Below are 18,548 nucleotides of genomic sequence, written 5' to 3' on the forward strand. Positions count from 1 at the left end.
GAAACTGACTTTCACTTTCAGCACTCCTGATGGGAGATGACACAGCAAACATGGAGGCGATCTGGATCCCATTCTGTTTCAGCTTTTTATTCTTCCACCTTCACACCAATGCTGCTTCAACATGTAAACTGCAGCTAATTAAATAACAGAGAAATGAAACTGATTCAGAGTTGAATCTGAGGCCCATCAGGCGGCAAAACACATTACAGAGTATTTCATTATATTAATAAGAATTACATTTAATCCAGTTAAATTATTTATATGGAAGTATTACAGGTGTTGCTTGATTGGATTTTTAATTATTATTAATTGCAAAGACAGTAAGGGTTGCAAAAATCTTCTCGGAACAACATTTTAAAGTTGAGTTCCTTATTTCAAAAAAATGAACATTTAGGAAAAATAGAGAAATCAGGACATTCGGGACCAAATTACTCATCTTTCTGAACATATTTAAAAGAATGTATTTGTTCATGAAATTTCAGAAGCAGCAGCGGGTTTTTTAACTGAAGCTGCACTCCACACCGCACAGATTACATATTCAAGTAAGCAAGATAACACTAGTAAGTGCAGATAAACCCAATTGAGCTCTTGTGACCATCGGAGATAAGAAGAGATTAGACGTGAAATTACAAGCTTGGGGACAGACATTATCAGATAAAGACATGCTTCCACTAATCATCTTGAAATGCAGGACTGCAGAGCTAGAGTGACATGGGGGATGAGAAGCCCCAAAAACTTGCATATTCGACAGGACAAAGACAAATGCCTTCTGAAAAAAAATGACCACATGGAAGACAAAAGGCAGCACCTCCATGTGACATAAAACAGACTCCATTGCGTCTGTCTAAAAAGTGATTGTGGTTAGCTCTTGTCTTTTCCAATAACTGTGCATCTGAACAAGACAAGCAAGAGATTTACATAAAGCAGATTTTCCAACACAACATGACCTTGTATTCAGTTGTTGCACGTTGACGGACATGCTGGGACTTGATAGATGTAATATGGCTCTATTGTGTGAGTCGAAGGGAGTTTTTTTTGGTCATATTGCTCAGGCACTCATCCCCTGTGCAGACAGCAGCCTCAGGTATTTCACTGCCTGTCCACCCCCACCCTGATTGTGACTGACTGTCACATGAAAACTAAACCTTTCCCAGATTCCTGTTTCAAATATGCCATTTGTGCCAGCTTAGCAAGCAGACGAAAGACGAACCTTAGGAAATTTAACCTCTAGCCCTGAAGTCATAGCCCACGTTTCATTTGCAAACCGCTGAGCTTACTCTTCAATTCTCAGGGAAACAGGAGAGTGGGGTGGGAGTCATGAGTGTAGCCATAATGTTCTGTGGTGCAGAGGCTTCAAACGAAATCCTTTCTTTAAATTCTTTACATGAGTCACGTTTTTAGAGGTGTTGTCCAACCTGATAAACTCATTCACTCGATTCCACCTCCCAAAAAGACATAATTTCTGTATTTCATCAGACTGAAGCAATATTAAAAAATTTTAGGCACTGAGCAAAACCACTGAAGCAAAAAGAGTCTCACTGAGATCCAGATGTTGTCATTTTTTTCCATTTATAAATCCTGAATTTCAAAATATGCAGCCAAAGATATAAACAAAATACCTATTAAATTAAGACGTGTCTACATTAAAAATATCTGTTACTGCTTATCCCATTCTAGGGCTGTGCCTCATCATTCCCATGAGAGAGAAAAAGTTCCCAGGATCTTGGTCAGCCATATTTGGTATGCTAATACCCACTCAATCTGACACATTCCCAACACACAGGAACAGGTGTCTTCAAAACAAGGCAAAGTCTTAGCGATCAGGGTATCCTCTTTTGTGGCTCCACAAGCAGCAAAAGGGGAAAATTATATGGTTTGGGAAAACCGTGGCAGCCTAAGCACAGAGACCCAAAACACACACACAGCACTAGTGCTGAAATGTTAACAAGTAATTATATGCCTGGACTGCACTATAGAATAGCGATGAGACATAATAAAACCAAAGCGAGTCAGAGCACAGAAGGTCGTGGCTGATGTGCAGCTAGACAACAAACCATTCCAGGATCTAATAAGGTGAATTCAGGGGAAGCTGAAAACATTTAACTGAGCTTCCATGAAAGGAATCTCTGTATAACTGATACAGCATCTAATCAGATATGGAAACTCACGCTGGATGAAAATGTGAAATGTGTTTGTGTCTCACCCATCAACATGGCAACTGGGAGGAGTTGAAACATCCTGACTCTGAGACGAATATAATGCACGTATCTGCATCTCGGTTACTGTCGCTCCTCTGACCGCTCGCTCACAGCAGCTTTCTGTTCAGCTCTCCCGTTCCACATGTGTTAGCTGTGAGCGGGATTTGTTTAACTGTCTGGAAAGCAGCCACTGTATGGTAATTTCTGTTGTGATAATTGCCTTAAGTACAGGTTAATGTGCGTGTACCCGAGCTGCTGGGCGAGTGAGCTTAACGCTGTTTGATGCTGACTGCGAGTTACTTGAAAACTTTAACAAGGCTGGGTGCAGGCCACGAGAAAAGCCTTGACTGGAGGTAGTTGCCTCCTATGGCTTCATATTCAGCAGTCACACTGTGGCTCGAAGAGTTGTTTGTTCACTTTAACTAATCAGTAAGGACATTACGCAAATTATAAATATGCTGTGTGTGGGTGGGGGGGGGGGGGGGGGGGGGGGCAACAAAGAACCTTGGATTGTGTTCAGACTGAGCATCCTTTTAGCTTTATTTGCGCCTGCTGGTAATCAGGTCAGCTGTCTAACCATGTGTGACAAGAGAGAAAGCAAAACAAGCGCAAAAAAAACAAAAAAAACAGCAGAAAATCCTCCAACCATGATGGGAGGAAATATTACATCTGTGACTATTGCTAACAGGCATGAAATTTATGAGCATACACTCATCGTTGGCCTATATTCTGTGTGGCTTCAGACTTGTCTTCAGTACAGTATGAAATCATGTCAGAACACAGCACAAAGTTTTAATGACCTTTAGAGTGCACAGATAGTGTGAAAGGTTAAAGGATGCTTAGCTTTCTTAGAAGCTTTTCTTTACTCTTAGATAAAATGCGCAGCCCGTTGTGTCTTTAAAAACCATCAGTGTGATCCAACATGTCTTTGAACGCAACATGACAAATTACCTCTGACTTCGGAGATTTACAGTGGCACCCCGAGGCCAGACATTTATCTGCTCAGCCTTGTACATGTCTTCATATCAAAGAGGCTCAACCTCCTCTCGTGGCTTTGAAAACCCCAAATCAGCCATGCAAAATACCAAGGTGGTGTTATTATCCTGAGATGATTACTCTTGGAAAGTTCACATGAATTACATAACATAATATCATATTGCAAGCAGGTGGGTGACAGACACCATGTCCTTTGCTGCAGCAGCAGCAGCAGCGTTGCATTTGCACATATTTTATTTGACTAAATTCTCCTTTGAATTAAAGATAAAGTGTTTATAAGTGCTCTTGCTTTAGTGTATTTTCAGACACTGCTACAGGAGGTCACTGTGTGTACAGTTATTTGCTCATTTTGAATGCTTTTGTCACCAGACATTTCCAAAACACTCATAACTACAGCGAATCTTAAGGCGCCCTAACACACAATAGTTCTGTAAATAACTTAGTGCACAAATATTCATTTAAACTCTTGACAGTATGTGAGTTTTGTTTACCTGTTCTCTCCTTTTGCATTGGAGGGCGGTGGGTGCAGAACAGTTTGGTTGTCCTCCATGTCCACGACACATTTTGTATTCAGTTCAATTTCTGCAGAGAAAAGTTTGTTTGGAAAGTGAAGCAGAATGCGGGGGTGTGAAGAATAAAATCGGAGTTACTTTGGCCTTCTTTAAACTATTCTCAAGTCTGACTTCAGGCTCACAACTCAAACTGAAAGCAGCAATGGCGAAGAAACCAAAAGTTTATGGTAATGTGGCACGAAGCCAAGGAGACAGAAAAGGAGTCTGCAAGCAGAAATCGTCGTTATAACACTTACCCCTGCGGTTCATGGGCCGAACTCTCACTGCAACTTTTACCTTTGTATCCGACATTTTCGTCCACTTTTCACTCCCACCCTGTCTATTCGCCCAGCTATCAACGCAGAGTCTCCGACAAGAAAGCCCGGCTTTTTGCCAGAAAACAGGGCAAAAGAATCTAGCTAAACAATCCCAAATGAGTCCGATCCTCGATGAGAAGTGATGGGAAAGCGTTCATTTTTGTCTTAGTATCCATCCGGGTTCGCTTCTTGTGCAAATCCAGCACTCAGCTCCAGCCCCAGACAGCATCCCCACCGCCATCTTCCACTGGGAGCACGACTGCTATCCTCTGGCAGACTGGAGAGGCTGTGCCAAAGAGGGGGAAAGGATTTACGCACCCCGCCGGCGCATCGGCGCATTGGGGGAAACCAATGAACGAGAAATGTGAGCGTGTGTGACAAGTTAGTTCACATGCATCAGTGAGCATTGAGAGGCAGTGCGGAGCTAGGAGTCAGCTTTAAACAGTTGTTATCAAATATGATTTTTGGCTACGACTTATTGGCGCTTAGTTCTCTCACACATACACACTGAATTGTTTAATTATTTGCATTTTTGGTAAGCAAGAAAGGGGGTCAAAAAATTTTACAGTTATATAACTTTATTATAAGGTTTAGCAGAATCATTTTTTGACCCACCACCTCACTTCTGTTGACGTAAAGCCTAAAAATAATGTCTGTTTTTCACTCTTATATCCCCAAGCTGCCAAATCTAACCGTTACATTAGCATTTATTCTGGGCTTCTTTGAATTTCTTTTTAAAGTTTAAGTTTTGCCATTTGTCAATCACCTTAAAGTTTTGCATTAAAAAGCTCTTACACACACACACACACACACACACACACACACACACACACACACACACACACACACACATATATACATAATTTGTAACTTCTGTTTTAACACATATGATATAATCTAATTTAAAAAGTCTTCTGTTATACACGGAAAAAATAAACATATAATCTGTAGTTGTGGCATATAACGTTTATACTATCTATGTATGGTCTCACTGTCTGCTGTTAGCAGCTGGACCTTTATTTCTCAGATAGTTTCAATTGGCATAATTTTTCAAAAGCCTTGGATCAGTTCAGAGACTGAGAATCATCACATTGCTATATTACACGTCATTAAATAACACAACATCATTTTCAACAACTGCTACAACATTAACACAATAACAGACATAATTTCATACCTGACGTCCTGCTGAAAATGGTTTCACCATATACAACCTTTTGTTTTATTATTATTTTGACACTTTCAAAGTAACACAATGACATTTTTACACTCTATCTAAAGTAAAACTTGACTTGTAAACTAGTCACAGAAGGCAACTCAAACAACAACAAAAATAAATTAATACAACCTCTCATCACTTCATCCTGTGATAAGCTACATTTCACTTCACTTTATTGAATTTGTCTCACTTGAACAGCTACTTTGGGATTGTTCATACATAAACTATGTCACAGGTCCAGCATCAGATTTGGGAGAATAAATCTTCACTGTATGGTCTCCACTGTCCAGTGTAATGAGAAGGTTGTTCAGTAGCGTTAATCCAACAGGGCGAATAAGATGGTCTCCCACAAGAGGAGTACGGACTGGGCCACTCTGGAGCTTCCCTAAGCTCCAAATCATCCCCTGGTCTGAGTCAATCACAATTAGATCTCCATCTCTGTCGAACGCCACACCTGAGATGCTGAGCCTCACTGTGGACTGCAGGGTCAGGCTAAAAGTGTCTGTCTGGTAAAGGAGGTGGAACTCTTTTGTAAACACCCTGAGCCTTCTGTGTTGGTGTCTCTCCGTTGGATTGGTGACATCAGTTAGATGCTCCGTCACTGCAGTGTTCCCATTCACGCAACAATAGGCCACCGCTTTAGGGCACTGAAGGTCTGAAATGGTTGTTTGATGCTCTAGAACGACGCTGTGACTATAGTCCACCCTCACCTTGGAGAGAGTGCCGGCCTCAACATCAGAGACCAGGATGTGTCCACAACTGTCAGTGTCCACGCCCCAGGGCATCTGGAAGGAATCTTTGATTGTCAACATGTGATTCCCCCTGGATGTGAACACTTTTACAGCTTTATCACCTGCATCAGTCACAACCACGTGACCAGCTGGGGTCACTGCCACGTCCACTGGGTAACAGATGTCCCCACTGGCTGCTCCTTTTTGCCCAAAGCTGTGCAGCTTCTTTCCCTGTAGATTGAACACCACCACTCTCTTTTCTCCATCATGGACCACAACTATTGTTCCTGAGGACCCCAAAACAGCTATTCCAGTTGGGTTGATAAGAGTCCCCCACCCACCAAATGCAGTACGCAGGAGAAGAGTTGTGCACGTCAGAGCTGCGGGAAAGATAAAACCAGCTTTTGCTCTACACGGAGGAGCAGACGGTGAGGGACTTTGAGACAACAGAAGATCCTTTAGGTCACTAAGAACCTGGCAGTGGGAGGTGCTGTCAACACTGCATAACTGTCGACAGAAAGGGCACTCCAGCTTCCTCAGGAGAGGGTGGGACAAAGCTGTGATGCATTCCAGACAGAGTACATGGCCACAGGAAAGGTTCTGCGGTCTGCGCTCCCTTTGCTGACAGCTAAACGTCTCGAAGCAGACTTTGCACTCCAGTAGGTTGATCTGTATCTCTCTGATGATCCCCTCTGGACTGAGGCAGCCACGATGTTGGAGACTCTTAGCCATGACTGAAATATCCTGTTCTTTAAACCCTGTGGGATGGTTCAGTCAGCTGATGCAGGCAGCAGCAAATTCAGGAAACCAAAATAGAATGCCAATTTACGTGGTGAAATAGAGAATCATGGAGAGAGGCATATGAAGCACAATTTTGTGTAAGCACTCGTGCCCTGGGCTTTTAGGCCACAACTGTCACGTGGTATTTTGCACATAACTAAGGCTCTCTGCTGCCCTCCTTTGGAACAGTCACAGAACCCAAATTGCAGATATCACAGAGTAAATTCAGTGACAAAAAAGCCTGTATATTACTTTTAAAAAAGGAAAGAAAGAAATATGCCTGGCTGGAGTTCAGTGCACAATCTTAAATGTGCAACAGTGTGTCAGCCACAGCTCTGCCACTACTCATGTTTATTTCCAAAGGAACAGCAACTGTACCTTCAAATACATCTTGCCGTAGGTCAGCATGCGGCAGCTATTTCAGTCTGAGTTTCATGCTGTGCAGACGGAGTGAAATCTGATCTGTTATGGGCCGTGCTTGAATCAGCCAATCCAGCCCTCCTTTGCTGCAGCGGGACACCCCTCAGGGGTCAAACAATGTCATTTAAAATTTCTCTTGTTAAGTACGCAAACACAGAGGGGCTTCCTGCTAATAGGAATGTGACAGCAAGTAAAAACGACCAAACAAGATTAAGAGGAAATGAAAACACTTTTAATACATTTCACAGTGGAAAAGAACAGCACAGGTCGTTTTCAGCAGAATTGTTTTTGGCAAATGACATCTAAATCCACAGACGAGGTCCTATTTAGTGTCTACTGTATGTAGCACGGGAGCCAGGTCTGTTCCAGAGAGGTCAGTGTCTGGATTGTCAAGGATTATGAGGGATAGTATATCTGTACTGAGATGATACTGACACATGAAATGGAAATATAACCTTCAAATAAAATACTCAAGGCCAGAAGAATCAAAGACACACACAAAAAAAATCAGTCTTAATAGAAACTGAAAGAAGATAGGAGTTAAAAAAACAAAACAAACATGCAAACAGGCACAAGGGGTGAATTAAAATGTTACCACGACAGTGAAAAAGGTTCACATAACAATACTGGCATCTTGCTGTGTGGTGAATACAAAGACTCTTGTAACGGTTTCCTACTACAACACTTGTTTTGATTGGAGTCAGCCATGCAAATGCAATATACGCAACAAGGTCAATCCAGACACAGACAGAAAAACTGACAATACATGCAGTAATTTGAATAATTATCTTCTCTTATTAGTAAAAAAAAAAAAGAAGAAAAGAAAAGAAAAGAAAAGAAAAAAAATTAGCAGCCACAGGAGGACAAGGAGAGTAAAATCACTCAAGGTCACAATGATTCACAAAATACTCGAACATTACTTAATGTACAGTATTTTCAATAAACTTTCTGCAAAGTGCTTAAACTGTGTGCTTTGCTTCATTACAGGCCAAACGCAGACCCAAGCCGGTGATCCTACCACGCTAAAGCTGTCTGGTATTGAACTCCTGCCCACATTCAAGTTAAAAAACATAAAATAGTGAACATCTATGATGTAAATAGATAATCAGTGACAGACATTTATATAAAAATGCTTTAGCTTCTTTTGTGCTATAAACATAGACGCTCCACTAAGTGATAAATTCTACATAATGGCTTTTAACATTGAAATGGGTTTGATACCAGAGTTGATATAAACCAGTCAATTGTACATTAGCCTTTAATGATACTGCTTCATAGGATAACTGAATTATGGCTCACTAGCTACAATGATCATGCAATTATATTTAGAAATGGCAGTTTTTGTTGCCACACCTTTCTCTCACACACTCGCACAAAATAAAATTCTCCCACTCTTTCATCCAAAAAGCAAACACAAAAAAAAAAGTGATCAGTGGTTTAGGAGCTTTTATGACTACAGCACACACCAACGTGTGTATCTCTGTAGTCTGAGCCACTGTGCACTCCTAATAACACTGCATGGACCTGTTTTTCCACTTCTGCTGTCTGCACTCCATCTACTGTAGGTGGGTGGCTTTCTAGGCTTCGGTTACATCAGGAAGTGGTCGTAGCTTTACCCTCTTCTCCATCTGTAATCTTTCACACTTTGGGTTACCCAACAGCCTCCGCCTCCAACTCCTACTGGCTGTCGAGGCCGTTGATGGATTTGGTCTTTCCTGAGTCCTTCTTTCTCTGTCTGGCTTTGGGGCTGTCACCGTCTACATCAGTTTCTCCTGAAACATGAAGCTCACATATTTCAAATGAACCCATAAAGAGATGTAACTGCACTGTGTTTCTTCTCACACATGTATGAGTATGCATATGTAAAGCACTATAATAAACACTAGAGGTCACCCATTTACAAGACAGCAACTGAATACTGGTATGCATTTTTTAATGTGGTGTGCTGGATGAATTACAGTGAAGTCAGTGTACCTTTAAATCCCTCATACACATGGTCAGCAAACTCTGCGAAATTACTGTCTTCACATTCTGAGAGGCTCTGAGGGGAGAAAAGGTTTAAGACACATGACACACACATACCTGTAACTGGACAGAGACCATACTGTACATGCATCACGGCTAACTGACTCCGTACAGCTTTCTCTGTAAACAACCCGATAACAACCCCTACAAGGAAAACCTTGAATGTTAATATTTACTAATGATCTTTGATGATTATTTAGCTACAGAGCATTAAGCATGGTTGGCTTCACCCAGGACATTTGGCCTTTTGCCATTCAGGCACAGATGTCAGTTTGTTGTAGCTTTGTTTAGACGTAACAAGAGTTTACAGAAAGGCACTGAAGTGTGATGCCTGATGCTATTGCACTGATCTATATGTGAGTAAAGTTTTTTATATTGTTAATGATTGTGGGTGTGGGGTATGGCCAACCAAACCGTGTATTTGTTAGAAAGGCTGAGAATAAAGAAACAAGTTGGGATTGAAATTAACTCCAATTTGCACGTTTTAAGTGCTTTTATGGACATTCACATTGTTTTTCCTAATTCCGATCATTCCTGTCCTCAACAGATCTGAAAAACTTCAGACTCCTGGCAACCACAGGTCACTAAGGAAACTATATTTTCTGTGAGACCGGTTGGCAAGGTGTTGCTAGTGGTCGCTGGTTGAAAATGGTCATATACGGTGCTGCACCGATAGCCTCTTAACACTTACTAGCTATCAGCTGAGCAGGGATACTTTTACTTTGAAAGTGTGACACCTTCAGAGTAAAAGTTGTCTCATTTGAAATGTTTTGGTTGCAGTGGTAAAGCACAGCTTTCACTTTGAGGGGGATTGTTCTCAGTTTCTTGTTGTACTGCTCTTCAAGTTTCACTACTGCTCTGTGAATAGTTCGTCTTGGTAAGTTTTTGGTGCAGGGACTACACTAGTTTCCAGAGGCTGCCAGGGGATTGTCGACTGGTCTGTAGGCCTGTGTGACTAAGGCCTTAAATTCTTTGTAAATGCTTCAAGGTCTAAAGCAGTTAAATGGAAAAACTCATGAAAGCTAAAGCAATAAACATACCTTTTCCCTTGGACCATATGTTTCTGCGTACCATACCATTCCATACAGACACAGGAATGTAATGAAGGCCTAAAAACAGAATGAAGGGAACAGAAACTGTAAAATGATTCATGGAAAATGTGTAAAAAATTACTTGCAGCATTCATCATATGTTAGAATATTCATATTAAAAAACAAAAATATATGTATAAAATAAATTATACGCATTTCAGTGCACGATAGACCTTACCAAACACAACAGCCAGAGGATCACATAGAGGATCTGTGTTTTTGAGAACAAGTCCTGCCCAAACTTAATGCATGCCAAAGCCTCCAGAAAGGCTATTGCCCTGTGAATGAGAGGGAGGGGGCAAAACAAACACATAGTTCAGTATTTTAACTCACTGGTAGCAAAAAGAAGAGAAATCCAAACCTAAAAATAACATCCAAATCAAACATGTCAGTTTTGGGCTTTTATCTGAGAGCAGTGCTTGGGTCACTGACCTACACATTTGAACTTTTTTGGATAAAAATATTCCTGATGTAGGTCAGCTGTTTGACAGCTTAGTCCTTGAGTGAGGCAGTGAAATGCCTGCATGAATACCACTGTTCATAATCTCTGGTAGCTCAGGTAACATCTCCTCCTTGAGCTGCTGTCACTGCTCATGGCTATGTGTACACAGCACTACATGTTCATAGGAATACAAGATGTTAAGCAGGCTTATTATTAACAAGCTTTAAAATCAGGTTACTTACCCAAATACCCAACACTGGGTCCCAACTCTCTTGCACTGTGTGTCTGTTAGGTATGCATAATACTGCCTAAAGGAAAAAACAAAGCAAATTTTTAGCAAATTTCACTGGAACTTCTAGTCTGTGTCTCTGTTTCCTTTTACCCACCTGCCACATAATGAGGGTAAATGCATGAAATGATATACCTTACTGTTGGAGCTGTGATGATACCGATGAACAGGATTCGACACCAGCTAAGAGCATGGCTTGCAGGAAAGACGAAAATGTGCTTAAGGAAGAATGTGTTCAACTCAGTAAGCTGTGAAAAAAATGATAAAAAGAACTATAGTTAAAAACAAAAGCAAGTATAGCATTGTTTACAATTATTCAGACAGTAGGACATTTCTATTCATTTTACCATACTGAAACTTTAAACTTAAACTCACAAAACTCTTTAATATACTCTAGCCGGCCACTTTGTTGGGTACACCTGTTGCACTTGTGCATAACTCAAGTATTTAATCAACCACCCGCTGAAGTTAGATGGAACCTTAAAGCAGATGTGCTACCTCAGCAGAAGACCACACCGGGTGACACTCCTAACAGCTAAAAATAGGAAACTGAGGCTACAATTTGCATAAGTTCATCAATCTTGAAAAACAGAAGTTTGGAAAAACATTGCCTGGTCTGATGAAACATGATTTCTGACACCAAAGCATGGATCCAATCTCTCTTATATAAACAGCTCAGGTTGCTGGTGATGTAATGGTGTTGGGAATATTGACACAAGATAACTCACCATGTAGCACACCTCAGATAAACTTCACAAACTGGTTTCTTGAACTCGAAAATGAGTTCACTCATTCACTCACTGTAGGGCTGTGCAATATGACCAAAATCTCATATCCCGATATAAGAATTCTATCGTCCCGATAACGATATTAATCACAAAAATTTAACATTTTCTGTAAATTCTGTGAATCTCGGGCAGCTCGACTTGCGTGAAGTGTTTCCAGCTGTGCGTCCTTTACCCGGAGTCGAGTGTTTTAACCGATGCATGAAACTATACATTTTTAGACATAAGTTGTAAAGGCCGCCGTTTTCTTTGTATTTATTACACGGCGTGCTGCGGGGAAAAGCCTGTTCTAACGTTTGAGTCTAAGGTTTATTTTTTAGCACCTGGCGGCTCTTTTTTACTTCTCATCCGTAAATAATCTGCTCTTTCACGTGATTCAGTTTATTTTGAAAAGTCTCAACAGGATCTTGAGCTTTATTGTGAAAGGTGTATGTGGAACATAAACAAGCGGACATGCGAAGGTGTTACCGTTGCTGTTGCTAACGACAACGCATAAAAACAGGCGCTTGTCCGTCTGTAGTGTGGTTATATTACATATAAGAGAAAGAGAGAACTTTAAGAAATTAATATAGCCACTACAGTGACCATCAGAGCGATGAAAAAATATTGCCGTAAACAGTTTATTTTGCGACACCACGAAACAAACAATAGCGTAAAATGAAACGATAGACGTTTTTATATCATGATCCGATATATATCGTTATATCGAACAGCCCTAACTCACTGTGTACTCAAATGGCCTCCACTGCCACCAGATCTCAATCCAAGGGAGCGCCTTTGGGATGTGCTTAATGTAAGATTCACATAATGAATGTGCAGCTGATAAATCTGCATCAACTGTGTGAGGCTGTCATGTTGATATGGACCTAAATCTCAGGAATGTTTCAGCACCTTTTTGAATCTGTACATGAATAATTAAGGCACATCTGAAGGCAAATGTGGTCTTAAGACAAAAAATATATATTAGCATGTACTACTAGTTATAAACAGAACTGCATTACCCTTTTTAATATTAACATACTGTATTATAAAATATAATTTAAAGGATGCAAAGGCAGCCAGGAAAACTTGCAGTTCAACTTTTTCCATCATATTTTTGCATTTTTAAAATCAAGCAGATAATATGAGAAGGACTTGGCTGTGAATACAGAAATGTTGCTGATATATGTTAATTAGATCTAATACAATTAGTCCTTTAGACCTCTGCAGTCTGTTCAGTGTCATCAAACTACATTTACTCTCATGAGGTTCATTTGTTGTTCCACCAGGTTTTTTAAGGATCTAACATTTCTCTCACATGTGTATGCCACATTAGAATAAGCACATAATTAAAATTTGTATTAATTAAATGTATGCTGTATTTGTTTATAGATCAGCTATGTACTGTTGTTAAGTTGACTGAATGGGTTCACATCCAGCCTGTACAATAACCGTGCAGGAAAAATATAGTAAGCTGTAAAGCTCTGATTTAATAAAATAGATCACTGTATATTTTATCATTGTTCAGGTAATTATTCAGACAAACAATATCATCCACGGTTTTTTGTTGTAGGTGGGAGGACCACATCACAACAAACTAAATGTGAGGCAAACACTGTGTCTGTGTGGGGAATAAAGTGGGAAAACAGCAACAGTACTGAGAGGTAATCTGAACACCTTCAATTTTATTTCTCTGTTAACTTTATTTCTCTTAACACTTTTTTTTATTTTATTTCGGGCTGTATGTGTCCATAAATTGGCATACTTTTTTGAGCCATATCTGACAATTTTGGCTATTTTCTAATCCAAAAATACCCATATATTGCCTCACTTCACTTTGTATTAAACCACCCACGCAAAACTGAAAAACATTTTTCAGCAAAACCCCCACAAAAACTAAATATATCTTGTGAATATAGTAAAAGCCTTCCCTTTGTATCCACGGGGTAAAAACCAGACAATGGAAAAGTGCATGTCCTGCAGAAGTAGTCAAACTGTGGGACACTATCTGAAGATGTGGGACAAGTAATAAAAACACTGCACAGTCCCACATCAAAACAGGAATCTGGTCACGCTGGTGGGAGAATATTTCGAACAATTGCACTGCTTACTCATTTCAGAAAACTGTAACATTTACTGAACTAATTTTGGGTTGAATTAAGGACACCATAAAAAAATTCTCTCCCAATGCAAGTCACACTTAAGAGTTTGGCAACAGTCACAGCAGTGCATTTAGAGGGCGCCTTTGTAAAAGCCCGCATTGGCAGATAATGAGGCGGAGGACCCGCAGCAATGTTTTTTCACTCATTTGGCCAGGAGCCTGTGTGGTTGAATTTAGTGAAGAGCAGCTCAACTGTCACCATGTGGAATACAGCTGTGCCATGCGCAAGCTCTTCAACTAATTCTAAAAGACTGCTAATTACTATTTAAGGCCTCAAGAGAGTTCTCAACTGGCTGAGAGAGAGAAAGTGGAGGATGGTGCCGTTTCATCACCAAACACAAAAAGTGGAGGAACACCAGCCTTTAGCTTTCATCACCCTGGCAGCCTGTGGCTAGAAAATTTGGCAGCTGTACTCGACTTTCCAGTGGAGAGCAATGAAGCTAACTTAAATTCTCCATCGTTTTCTCATTTTCATAAAATGCTCCCAAGTAGTTCAGCCTGTCTCATTCTCATGGGATAAGCTTTTAACATGCAGCCAGCAGGACACTTGAGCATTATGTGGGTACATGTGGGATAGGTTTTAGATTGCAGCCAATCAGATTAGCCAGGACTTAGACGGCAGAGCACACAGGATGATCTCTGACTAGTCATCACTAAGTCACCATGAGACGACAAAAGCAGATTTCTCACGGACCCACCTGCCAAATGATCATGAACAGGTAGACGCCCGTCACTCGCTGCAGAGAAGACTTTGGGTCAAGCCAGCGTACATAGGTCCAGCTTGCAGGGGTGAACTGCAACACGGCTCGTTTGATCTTCCCTGTGGTGGTGTGGATGTCCCTGGATGGAAAGCATAGAAGGAGGGTTTCAAAGGCATGCAGATAGATTTTCAGTAAGTATTATGTTAATGTTAGCAGACAAAGCTACATGAAAGCAATACCATCACATGAATCTTTCAAACCAATCCCCCTTGATAAAGATGTGGGGTTACTTTCAAAACAATTTATGAATCTTATCTACAATATAACTTAGTGCAAAAGAGGATAAAAGTTTAGACATAGCTGTAAACACATCCCACAACATAAACTCATACTTAATACTGGCCCAGTGGTAGGTTCTCATCTCCAAAAAGCGGCAGACAGTCATGCCAAGCCAGATTCCCCCTCCATTACACAGCAGAATATCGAGAATGACTTGGTCCCACCAGCATTCAGCAAAGTTAGGCAGCAGGTGCATGAAGAATAGCTATGGACACAGAAAAAGAACATTTAACAGAATAGTGTACACAATACATGCACGTAGCCTGCAATATTTTGAAGGAATATGTAAAATCAAACGCCACAATTCTCCACAGGATAAACCACTGACATCCCCAGCTTAGATGACCTGAAAACTTCACCGTTATCAAGAGAAACAAAGAAAGAAAGGCCAGCGGGCAGAGAGAAAGTGACAGCTTGCGATGGCAACCTTATCTGCTGTGTGCATCTCTACCTCAGTAAGTTCCCACGTAATACTGATGGTCCAGCACAATCCATAACTTCGAATGAGAAGTGCCTTCATACCCCATCCCCAGAAATGGCTGAATGCAAAAATGTCAAAATGGCTCAGGATTCTCTCCCAGGTGATGACATGGCAGTTCACAGCGTATTCCTGCAAGCAGAAGTGCATGCAGCCTCATTAAAATGATTAATAATCCCTCGGATAGTGCCGCAAGTAGAGCATGTAAATCAACAGGAAAATGATTTTTGCTGCAAGCCTCCATCGCTCACCATTATGTCTGCCTCTCTTTTGGCATAGCGCAGGTTTGGATCCAGCCAATACATCAACTGCTTCACCTGCTGCCAGTTGAGGAAAATGATGAAAACCAGGAACAGGAAGTAGAGAACACTCAGACCTTGGCAACAGAAGGACACAATGTTAGTAGAGGAAAACCAAAGATCTGAATAAAGATAGATTGTGTGAAAAATACTCACCAAAGACTATTCGCCATATCGCTGGGTGTGGCCTGGTGAATGGACCTAAAGAGAGGTATATTAAGACGCTGCATGAAAGACATGTAGTAACAAAGTTCTCTTGACTTCTCAGATAGGGTAGAAAATAGCCATGTGGGTAGCAGTTCATTTTATTTCACTAATGGTAAGGTCTTTACTGAAGTTCCTCTTTCTTTCTAGCTACAGATCTTCTTGTGAGAAGCAGGGTGTTATTTACAGTTCTATAAAACACAAGTGTGTGTGAAGCTCCTTCTAAGCCACTGTAATTAAGGTCCTTTATGCAAACACACTTGACTGAGCTTCACAGAAATAATATTGTGCTGTCTTACCATTAGGAAATGCCAAAACACTGATGACAAGGAAGAAGGAGATGACCAGAATGACCCCCACCCAAAGATTATTGTCAGGGTTTCCATCATCTCTGCAGACAGGGAGGGGAAACAGAAAATTGAAATCTCAGCGACAGTCAGTTAACCTCAGTATCACTGCTTATATTAAGTTAAAAGGCACATTTTTACAAGTATGGTTAACATCCTACTTAAAACTAAAGTGATGTGGATGCTCTTTAAAATTGCTTTAAGCTTCTAAACAGCTGATAAAGAGATCCTATAAAGCAAAAAAAATACTTTAAATCTAACATTATGAGTCATGCCCTTGCTAGTTACACTGTTGTAGCTAATGCCAACACAGGAAACAGAGTCCCCTATTTGGTGCCATTGTATAACTAATGGATTATTGCTATCTGACGAGGTTAAAGTCTAATTACCTCACAGATTAAGAATGTGACCCATTCCCAATTACTGTAAGTGCGCAAAGATAACGCTATAGTTAGCTAGCCTCCTAGTGTACCTGGCGCTCTCTGAGCATCACTGTTCCTGCTAGCACAGCTAAGCTAACCCATTAGCGAGCGCTAGCTGTGAGCGACTCACCTTGTGAACGCGAAGTACATCAAACTGAGCACGGTGCATGTCAGCAGCGTTATCGTGTGCGGCTTGTAGAAAAACTCGATTGTGATATCTTCGACCTGCTGCTCGTTTATCATTCGGAAATGCATCCTGTAATTCACATCATCCTTGCTTAAGGTATGGGATCCGCTATACACGGCCGCCATAGCTGGACGCAGCCAGGCAGGAGAGCAGCAGCAGCAGCAGCAGCAGCTCCTCACGGCAGCATGAGAAAGTGAGCCACCTCGACCAGTGAAAAATACCAGGAAAAACACCAGACACAGTGGAAATGGTTACATTACTAACGGTACAGCAAGCAAAGCAAGCGGCAGAATTAGAGATGAGGAAAGACTGTTAAGAGTCAAACTGTTCACTTCTGATGTTGATTGGTTTGCGTGCTTGCTGGGAGTGTCTCGAGGCGGAAGAGTTCACGTGCTCGTGTGCTGATTGTTTTTAGCATGGCTTCCAGGCAGGGACTTTATGGCATGAGTGACTGCGCACGTTCTTGACTTCAAAAATCTCTCAGTTAATTATGTGACTACACAAAAACGCCTTAATAAAGCAATGCATAGGTTTTGGTGTCTTGCACAAATTACAGGCGGACATCCGTTTGCATGTAAAATGAACGCGTTTCCTGAGTGTTTTCTCAGAATTGGATGCGTCACTTGTTTAAAGACTTAAGTTGGTGCGTGCTTGTCTCCCCCCTGTGGCCCCTTATGGTTTCACATGCCGTGTTAAACAGCTCTCCGCTCCCTGCAGGGGTCAGAGGCATCCTTTATACCAGCGGTCCCCAACCCTTTTTGCGCCACGGACCGGTTTATGCCCGACAATATTTTCACGGACCGGCCTTTAGGGTGTCGCGGATAAATACAACAAAATAAAACTAGTACCGGTACCGGAAAAAAAGGAGATTTATTCATAACACACGTGAAAAGACCCAGGAAAACCGAGTTAATGATAAAAACGATAACAAAATAACGCTTAAAAACCGATTAAAAACCCTGAAAACCATATTTTTCACACCTGAGCCTCAACTCTCGTGGCCCGGTACCAAACGACTCACGGGGCTTGGGGACCGCTGCTTTATACAGCCTTTCATCTGAGGTAAAAGAAGTACTCGCACTTAAAACAAATACTTTTCATATTTTACCTAAGTAAAAATATTTAAATGAAATGTGCAAAAAGTGCTTAAAGTATGAAAGTAAATCATTAGATATCAGGATATGTTTTTATTTACTTTATGGAAGATGAGCAGTCTAGACATGATTATATAAATTTTATATACTGCAGCCGCTAAATTAATCGTATAACAATCTCTTTCCTTCGACTGCTACCTTTAAGGGTCATCATCTACTGCCATCCCAATCTTCTTCGTCTGTCACGTCACAGCATGACCTCCTTCAGTACATCGATGAATCTTCTCTGTGGTCTTTATCCCATTTTTCTCCTGCCTGGAAGCTCCATGTTTCAGCATACTTTGCCCAGTATAGCTAATATCCCGGCTCTGCACATGTCCAAACTATCTCAGCCTTGGCTCTCTAATTTTTCTCCAAAGTGCTCAACCTCAGCTCTGACGTACTCATTTTAAATCCTGCCCATTCTGGTCACTCCCTAAGCATCTTCAGCTCT

The 18,548-nt window shown here is 41.1% G+C and overlaps 3 protein-coding genes across 7 annotated transcripts in view; all 3 read right to left on the reverse strand.

The window, feature by feature from the left end:
• Positions 1-4,428, reverse strand: part of kif13a (kinesin family member 13A) — a 38,304-nt gene extending 33,876 nt beyond the window's left edge. For 3 of the 5 annotated variants that reach the window (XM_026185844.1, XM_026185842.1, XM_026185843.1), the window contains exons 1-2: positions 4,003-4,427; positions 3,686-3,776 (exon numbers count right to left, since the gene is read on the reverse strand). In XM_026185844.1, the coding sequence (XP_026041629.1) occupies positions 3,686-3,776; positions 4,003-4,057 (146 nt within the window). In that variant the 5' untranslated portion in view covers positions 4,058-4,427. Of the gene's footprint in view, positions 1-3,685; positions 3,777-4,002 lie in introns of all 5 variants that reach the window. The other 2 variants (XM_026185841.1, XM_026185840.1) reach the window with 1 other exon arrangement.
• An 829-nt stretch (positions 4,429-5,257) lies between these two features.
• On the reverse strand, positions 5,258-7,155 carry LOC113032349 (E3 ubiquitin-protein ligase NHLRC1). Its single transcript, XM_026185228.1, has one exon. The coding sequence runs from the start codon at positions 6,742-6,744 to the stop codon at positions 5,506-5,508; it is 1,239 nt and encodes a 412-aa protein (XP_026041013.1). The 5' UTR covers positions 6,745-7,155; the 3' UTR covers positions 5,258-5,505.
• A 267-nt stretch (positions 7,156-7,422) lies between these two features.
• ptdss1a (phosphatidylserine synthase 1a) lies at positions 7,423-17,547 on the reverse strand. Its single transcript, XM_026185227.1, has 13 exons — positions 16,905-17,547; positions 16,305-16,396; positions 15,958-16,002; positions 15,754-15,878; positions 15,476-15,634; positions 15,078-15,229; positions 14,683-14,824; positions 11,195-11,307; positions 11,013-11,078; positions 10,507-10,606; positions 10,278-10,346; positions 9,187-9,253; positions 7,423-8,984 (listed from the first exon to the last, which is right to left on the reverse strand). Exons 1-13 carry the CDS (start codon positions 17,084-17,086, stop codon positions 8,890-8,892), a joined length of 1,407 nt encoding a protein of 468 aa, XP_026041012.1. The 5' UTR covers positions 17,087-17,547; the 3' UTR covers positions 7,423-8,889.
• Between the last annotated feature and the right edge of the window lie 1,001 nt (positions 17,548-18,548).

This window comes from Astatotilapia calliptera, chromosome 11, assembly GCF_900246225.1.
Source record: "Astatotilapia calliptera chromosome 11, fAstCal1.2, whole genome shotgun sequence".
Classification (NCBI taxonomy): Eukaryota; Metazoa; Chordata; class Actinopteri; order Cichliformes; family Cichlidae; genus Astatotilapia; species Astatotilapia calliptera.

Bases quoted from the DNA above. Each gene is read 5' to 3' on its own strand.
- ptdss1a (XM_026185227.1), bottom strand. From the start codon at position 17,086: ATGGCGGCCGTGTATAGCGGATCCCATACCTTAAGCAAGGATGATGTG. The intron at 16,003-16,304 runs GTAAGACAGCAC...ACCTCTCTTTAG, and splicing joins TGTTTTGGCATTTCCTAATG to GTCCATTCACCAGGCCACAC. The intron at 9,254-10,277 runs GTATGTTTATTG...TTCTCCCCTCAG, and splicing joins CATATGGTCCAAGGGAAAAG to AGCCTCTCAGAATGTGAAGA.
- LOC113032349 (XM_026185228.1), bottom strand. From the start codon at position 6,744: ATGGCTAAGAGTCTCCAACATCGTGGCTGCCTCAGTCCAGAGGGGATC.